At 50.4% G+C, this 8,174-nt stretch overlaps 1 protein-coding gene across 1 annotated transcript in view; it reads left to right on the top strand.

Moving 5' to 3' along the window:
• Positions 1-1,698: 1,698 nt before the first annotated feature.
• MAMLD1 (mastermind like domain containing 1) overlaps positions 1,699-8,174 on the top strand; it is a 57,077-nt gene continuing 50,601 nt past the window's right edge. The window contains exon 1 of the mRNA XM_024740697.1: positions 1,699-1,795. Within this exon, the coding sequence (XP_024596465.1) occupies positions 1,699-1,795 (97 nt within the window). The remainder of the gene's footprint in view (positions 1,796-8,174) is intronic.

Here is an 8,174-nt window from a genome sequence, read left to right as displayed (position 1 = left end):
CCCCTTCCATACCTGAAGCATATTTCTCAGCACTTATTTAGATCTTCTGTTTTAGCTGACTTCCTCTGACAATGCTCTGGCAGGGAAAGGGGGAGCACACTCTCTCATTTCTGCCAGGTAGCTATAGAAATCCAGGTTCCCCACTTAGCCTTCCTTGACACGGGGGAGGTCGGGGCTTCTCATTACTGCTGGGCAGTGGTGACAGTTCCAGCTCCCCACTGGGCTTCCACTAATGCCACCCTGGCTGGGATAGGTAGGAGTGCCTCATTACTGTTCCCCATGTGATCTCCACTGACACTGGAAGGGATGGGATGTGGACCTATTACCACTGTGCCAGGGGCAAAGGTCCTGGCTCTCTATGAGGTCTCTTCTAACACCACCCTAGCAGGGACAGGGAGAGATGACTCATTACCGCTCTGTGGGAGTGGATTCTAGGCCCCCAGTTGGCCTTTACTGATGGGGCTGGGTGGGAACACCCTTTTTTCTATGGTGTTTAGCTGAATTAGAGTGGTTCTTGTATAAAAGTTTTCGGTCTTGGGAGGCTGCCCCTTTCCCAGTCCTTTGGCTTTTGCTGGAGGCTTTTTGCCTCTGTTCATTGGCACTTTGGATTGTTGGCTTCTTCAGGTCCTGATCTGGGATCTATGAGGCAGAATGAAAACCCAGGGAGCTCGCCACTGCGTTGTTCCTTAGGTCCCAAGGTCCCTATCCAGCCTGCTTTCTTCTCTCCACCTTTCAGGGTCTTCTTATGTTTGTTTTATATGTAATGTCCAGAGGTTTCAGTTGTACTCAGTGGGAGAATGGGGAAAGTACTTCTCTTATTTTTCCAGAGCCAGGCATCTGGACATGGAAATTTTAGACCTGGTTTTGTACTGCCAAGTAGATCTATGGGAAGGAGAGCTTCCCTCGCATATGAATGTCTTAGCAGAGCTCCTATTCCACGTCTACATTGTGAGAACAAAAAGAAATGAAACAAAACAAAACGAAAAAAGTCCGCTGTACCTGGGTTTGCACGTGTCCGCTCATCTGTCACGGAGGGCATAAATTGGGGCAGCCGTGATGGACATTGCTTCTTTCCATTGACTGTCAGGTTATGACCTGTCGGCTCACTTGGCTGGGTGCTAACGGGCAGAGTGGGGAGTTGCTCCTTCTATGGGCCAAAGGCTTCAGTAGAGCTGAAGGGGCAATAAGCCATCACGTGATCCAACCGCCGTGGTTTTCATATTAAAAAAAAAAAAACAAAAACCTGTGTCAGAAAACAGAAAAACCTTTCCCCAGATCTCACTGCGTACCACACAAGCAAAGCCAGACCCAGGAGCCCCATTCCCTGCCTTTAAGCCCACTGTTATTTAAGGTACATTGGGCTGCTTCTCCACCCATCCCTCAGCTCTCCAGTGAACTTCACTCTGCCCCACGGCCAGGGACTGCGGTCTCATCCCAGCCAAGTGCCTCCCAGAGGTGCCCTTCATCCCTGGAGGTGGGAGGGGCTCCATGAGGGTGGTGGGGTGGGAAGAGAGACAGGAAAACGAACGTGGCTGACTCCACCTAAACCTGTCCTCAGAATGCAAGTCTGTGATTCACGGGGTCAATGGTCTCATCTTCATATCTGAAAGACAGTGTACTTTTTGTCTCCCTAAGCCCTGTGTCTAGGTCGTTTGGGAAGCGCCTTGGAGAGTCAAGAATAAAATTGCAGGTCAAACAATGGATGACTGGAAAAGTCGGCTTGTAACCAAGAGCATGCTTCCCCATTTCGCCATGGTGGGAAATCGTCAGGAGCCCAGAAAGCTCCAGGAATCGGTCAGACAATGGGCTATCGGGGGGGAGGGGGGTTTTGAATGCTTCTAATCTTAAACTTGAACGTAATATGTGTTATTGAAATTCTCTGTGCGAACTTGGTGGCAAGCAACCAACCCAAAATGTAAGGAACTGAAATCTGACCTAGAAGGGATCTAGGAGATGAGCTGACCTTGCCCCTTGTGAGTTTTTGGAAGAGCAGGAAATAGAGTCCAAGGTTCCATGTGGATTCCCAGTCCAGCTCTCTCTGCACTGTACCCGTTCAACTGGAAAGAGATGAAGGGTGAAAAGGGAAAAAGACCTACTTTTTACCTTAATAGAAACCAGGAATGTGGGGATGACAGGCACTAGATATATTATATTAGCTTCCTAGTACCACTGAGAACAGGAAGCCAGTGAGTAGGGCACAGAAAGAGATTCCCATTCGATTCTCTGGCCCTGATGTCCTTTCAAAAACTCATTTGACAAATTTCTGCTTTCTTCCCTTGGAACTCAGATGTCATCCACGGGTCCGAAACTCAGGGTTAGGGATTCCAGAGAGCCATCGGTTGGTTGAATCTGACAATAAAAGCCTGCAACCTCGCCAGTCTACCAGGGTTAGCTCAGTTAATAGGAAGTGCCGCAAACACAATGGCTGTTATCTCAGTGTATTAGGTCCACAAAGGAGTGGCTCACTTAATCTCTGCAATTAATAGAGCCGAGAGGAAATGGCTCTTCTAGACCCGTGGGTCTGCTTCCTTCCTGTTCAGAGAACTGGGAGCTGGGGGCTCTGAGGTAATGTCATTTCACATAACTAGAGGGCCTGGCTTCTCCAATTCCAAGGGCAACCCACTTTCAGTAAGTCAGTTTTCTATTTAGTTGAGGATTCTGATCTGTGCACAAGTGTGCGGGGACATCGTTGAAATCCTGTTGCTGTCTTTTGCCCTGGTTGTCTACCACCAACAATGTACTGAAAATGTGGTATCCAGTTGAGGCATTTACAAAACTTTGTTTACTGAAGTTCCAGCTCTCACAGAGATGGCGGAAAGATGGGATGGCAGAGAGGGAGCGATTTCTTTGGCCTGTCCTCCAAATTACCAGCCCTCCCGTCAGGCATCTTTCCATGGCAATCTCTACCCTCCATCCTAATTACCCTTTTTAGTTCTTGCTTCTCTTTTATGGTCAAGAACTAAGTCAGTGAAGGAAAGCCTCCCGGTAATGCGTCCAGAGTTCATGGTCAGTTTCCACGGGACTTGCAGTTTCTCCTTTGTTTCACGCTTGTTTCCAACCCTAGGGGAGAAGACTGGGTGGGTTGTAGATGCAGGATCCTCTTCCCCTTCCCCCCGTGTGCCCCACCAACACCCTTTTAGAAAGTGTGACTAGTAAGTAATTGTTTTGGTTTTGATGAGTGTAGATCTCAGCGCAGGATGGGTTTTTCCTGGAACAGGTTCTTAGAGCTGCCACCCGTGCCCTCGCTCTGGAGAAGCGGCCCTTGCTCACGCCATTTCCTGGCTAGGCTTCTCTTTGTAGGTGGCCTTTAGAGTCCTTTGTAAGTCTTGCCAAAAATTCACATTCATTGCTTTAGAGTCACACTTCGGTCTTGATCAAAATCAGCCCTTCTCCCTCCTCCGTGGCACACCTTATTCTCCGCCAGTGGCTCAGAGTGAGCTGTTTCTGAAAAGCCAAGCTGTCCTAGAAGACCATGGATTTGCCCCAGTGGAGGGCATCCAAGCCTTGGGCTCCGAAAGGTCAAAATCACATTCATCTTCTTGGAAGATGCACATGGCCTCTGAAGGAGCTGACACCTAGGGCACCCGCTCCTTTGGCTGTGCCTGATGGGTATGGAGCCAGGCACTGCTGACGCAGCCAGTTCTGGTTTGAGCAGTTCCTGGTTTGAGCACAGCTGACTTCTCGCAGCTGGTCAATCCCTGCAGCTTCAGGAAGGTACCTGGTGCCCACACGGAGCTCTGCTCCGCATGCTGAGTGGCTCAGCAGCCCCGTGTTTGTGGACAGAGACGGACAGATTCAAAGCAGAATGGCCAGTCAGTTCACCGTGACACCTGCTGTCCAGATAAGTTAATACAGGGCCCAGGATGGCAGCAGCAGAAAGCAGTCCTTTGTGGGAGCTGGACTGGCACCTCCCAGGTGTGGCCTGGACTGGATCTCGGCTGTTTCCAATGCTTGCTCTCCCTCGGGTGCTTTTATAACATCCACGGATGACGCCCCACACCCCAGCCCCAGGAAACTGTGTACCTCTGGAAGCACTTCCCTAGCACCACCCTCCCTTGTCCTGCCAGCATCCTCAGCGTAGAGGTCTGACACATTCAGCTTACCTGTTTTTTTTTTGTCCTTTCCCAAGAAACAGACTAACAACAACAAAAAAACAAATTTCAAGTCAAGTTCTGTTAATAAAATTATATCAGTCCCAAAGGAGAGTTCTTTGAAACAGCCCTGGGATTTACATGTGAAGTGTTTTTTTTTAACATCTTTATTGGAGTAGAATTGCTTTACAATGTTGTGTTAGTTTCTGCTGTATAACAAAGTGAATCAGCTATATACGTATACACATATCCCCATATCCGTTTTTTTGATGATGGCCATTCTGACTGGTGTGAGGTGATACCAATGGCATTTTTCACAGAACTAGAACAAGAAATTCTACAATTTGTATGGAAACACAAGAGACCCCAAATAGCCAAAGCAATCTTGAGAAAGAAAAACAGAGCCGGAGGAATCAGGCTCCCTGACTTCAGACTATACTACAAAGCTACAGTAATCCAGACAGTATGGTACTAGCACAAAAACAGAAACATAGATCAGTGCAACAGGATAGAAAGCCCAGAAATAAACCCACGCACATATGGTCACCTTATCTTTGACAAAGGAGGCAAGAATACACAGTGGAGAAAAGACAGCCTCTTCAATAAGTGGTGCTGGGAACACTGGACAGCTACATGTAAAAGAATGAAATTAGAACACTCCCTAACACCATACACAAAACATAAACTCAATGGATTAAAGGCCTAAATATAAGGCCAGACACTATAAAACTCTTAGAGGGAAACATAGGCAGAACACTCTATGACATAAATCACAGCAAGATCCTTTTTGACCCACCTCCTAGAGAAATGGAAATAAAAACAAAAATGAACCAATGGGACCTATTGCATAGCAAAGGAAACCATAAATAAGACAAAAAGACAACCCTCAGAATGGGAGAAAATATTTGCAAACGAAGCACCTGACAAAGGATTAATCTCCAAAATATACAAGCAACTCATGCAGCTCAATATCAGAAAAACAAACAACCCAATCTAAAAATGGGCAGAAGACCTAAATAGACATTTCTCCATGTAAATTATTGAGAGTCCACTTGCAAGAAAACGTGCATCTGATGTGATGATTTTCCTTGGCCTAAGACCAGGGCCCAGGACACCTGATTCCAGTCTTGCTTCTGCTCCTAGCTAGCCATGGGGCCTTGTCCATCCTTTGCCCACTCTGAGGACAAAGATCAAATGAACCAGGAGTAAGAATAGCCACCTTTAGTTGAGTGTTGACTAGGCGCTATGCACTTGCTAAGCATTAGGGCTGCCTTATTTCCTGTAATCCTTAGGATAACCCTGAGATGAAGAGGTTAGCTCCAGGAAACTGAGGCTCAGAGAGGTTAAGCAACTTGACAAAGTCACAGAGACAAGGCGCAGCAGAGCTCAGAGCCTGCTTTCTTCACCACTGTGCTCTGCTGCCTCTTGGATCTGAAGCATGTTGGAAACCACAAAGCTCCAAGCACATATCAGGTGGGAGCAGTTGTCGTAACAAAGTGCAGCACCTCTCAGCATTTGTTCATTCATTCAGCAGCCTGATGGCTTAACGACTCGTGATCTGGAGTTTTACCTTTTGAACACTTGGGCATCCACCCAAGCTTTAATAAGGCATCCAGTCTCTGCAGTGAGTGTATGGAGTTTTAACAGGAGGCAGAATGTTTGCTCCCTCCTTTTGAAGTTAAGATCTCCACTCCTCCCCCAGAACGGTGAGCGGATTGATTACTAGTGCACGAATCTCTAAAATACTAGCACTCCAGATGGGAGCGCTTCAGAGCCCACGTGGAATTGGAACCCAGTCGTCTCCGTCTCAGTCTGCACCCAAAGTTGCGAAGATTCCCCAGCTCTGAGCAGCCGCCTAATCCGTTCATAAGGCAGCTCCAGAGAAAATGGAGGCATTAAGGGCATTAGACGTACAGTCGGAGAAGGAACGGGATGCTGCGCTCACGGCGCACCTTCTGTGTGTCGTCATGGGATGATAATGAATGGCCGACTCTATAGTTACCATGAGTTGGCATGTCCAGTCTTCCTTCCGACCTTCCCAGCCATTGCCCCTCTTTATGGATGAGGACTCTTAGATCCAAGAAATCCAGTGACTTGTAGTAAGATGCTCATGGCGAAGGTGGGGAGCTCTATCAAGGGTCCCCATTCGGGTGGCCCCAAGTGCAGCCTGCTTTCCACCTGCAGTATGACCTAAACCAACGGCTCACCCCTTCTTCTCCTTCTTGTCACTTCCAATGCAAATGGAGCTGAGGAAGGGGCAGAAAGGAGTCCTGTCTGTCGCTCTGCTTTAGACTGGTGTCCTTAGATATGCCCGGTAGGAGGAGGGCCGTTCACCGGCTGCCGTGGCATGTGATCAGGTTGGGGGTTTGTGCCCCTCATCCTCGGAAGCACACACTTTTCTTTGCAAAAAGCACAGGGGACTCAGGAGACCTCAAATTTCATTCCAGGGCTCTAACTAACTAGCACTTTGTGAGCCCTTGGGTAAGTCCCTTTGCTCCTGAGGTCAGAGGGCCTGCATATCTCAGGCCTCCTGCCACATTTCCAGGGTTCCTCCTGTGTGCCCAGCCCTGTGCTAGACCATGGGCTACAACAGCTCCCAGTCAAGGGGTAGGTAGACTCTTCCCAGGCTTCCTGCACTGGGAACAGATGTGTCCTACTCTGTAGTTCTGCCTGTCCTCCTCGGAAGCCGGGAGGAGAGGATGGCCAAGTGGCTCTCTTGTGCACGTTCCTTTGTAGACAATAGCTCGTCTACTCCTGTGACACAGAGACTAATATTTCCACTTCACCGGGGAGGAGACCGAGGGACTTTCCCAATGCTGCGCGGGCAGTAGGTTGGAAATTCCGATCTCAAACCCAGGTGCCCTGACCAGCATCGTCCACTGCCCAGCCTGTGAGCCGAGAGCCAGGCTAATTAAAACCCCACAGGGAGTAGGGACAGCCAGCCAGGACCTGGGCTGAGTTGTGTAAACAGCTCTCTTGGAAGCCTGGAGAGGCAGCCCAGTGTCCCCTTCTTCATGTCGGCTGTGGGCAGGGTGCACTGGCCCCAGGAGAGGGGAGCAGGGTGTATGGCCCCAGCTTCCAGGAGCCGGCGGGTCCAGGAATCAGCTCACTGGGGAGGCAGCTGTCCCAGACAGTGACTGGGATGCTGCATGAGGCTGTGCCCTCTGCCCGCGTCAGATGACGATGAACAAGGTGTGGATATGAACGCAGTGTAAACCACACAGGGTATTACCGCTGTGAGCACTTTTTTTTTTAATGATCAGAGATTGGCATTGGCTCAGAAAGGCGATGAGAGACAAGTGTCCTTGGAGCTCAGGTAGAGACACAGGGCCCCTGAGGATATCTCAGGCTCAGCAGCAGCCCCGCTGCCCGAGGAGCGCTGGATTTATGGTGTAGCTCTGAGCATTCTGGGTCAAAGCCTGCAGTGCGTATGTGACTTTCTATTTGGGGATCCTCCCCACGGAGCGCGCAGCTGTTCGCTCCTTTTCCTCCCGCCCCCTCCTCCTGCACTGAGGGCCCGGCCCTGTTCCAGACACCCCGCCGGGCTGGGCCACCAGGCAGAGGCCTTGCCTTCGGCTCTTCTGCGAAGGCTGCACGCTGCTCGGCTGGCCGGACACCACTGGGCTCTGCGTCCGGGTCCCACCTGGGTAGCCCCGTCCAGCAAAGCGGTGACCTGAAAATTGCAGCCTGTTCGCAGGGGGAGCTGCCGGGAGGGGAAGTCTGTTTGGCAGCTGGCGCCCACTGGCATCTGGGCGCTCGGCACTGCCTATTTCTGAACTTCTAGGAGCCCTCAGTTAGCTGTGTCTGTGTTCCCGCCTGGCCTCTGCCCACAGCTTCCTTGACATCAGGCCCGAGGTGACAGGTGTCTGGAGCTTGAGCTGCCCGGGGGAGGGGGAGGGTGGACACTCTTGGACCCCAGGTCAGGGTGTCAGGAGAGTCTGGCTGAGCTGACACTCAGGCACGACCTCCATCTAGGGTGTGCGCAAACCAGAGAGGGGCAGCCCTGGGGCGCAGACCCAGGGCTCCTCAGACTCTGGCTTGGCCTGTGCAGGCTGAGGCCCCTTGCTTTTGCTGAAAATCCCC

This window comes from Neophocaena asiaeorientalis, unplaced genomic scaffold (assembly GCF_003031525.2).
Source record: "Neophocaena asiaeorientalis asiaeorientalis breed wild unplaced genomic scaffold, Neophocaena_asiaeorientalis_V1.1 scaffold823, whole genome shotgun sequence".
Classification (NCBI taxonomy): Eukaryota; Metazoa; Chordata; class Mammalia; order Artiodactyla; family Phocoenidae; genus Neophocaena; species Neophocaena asiaeorientalis.
Note: the sequence above shows the minus strand (reverse complement) of the source record. Positions and strands in the feature narration are given on the sequence as shown.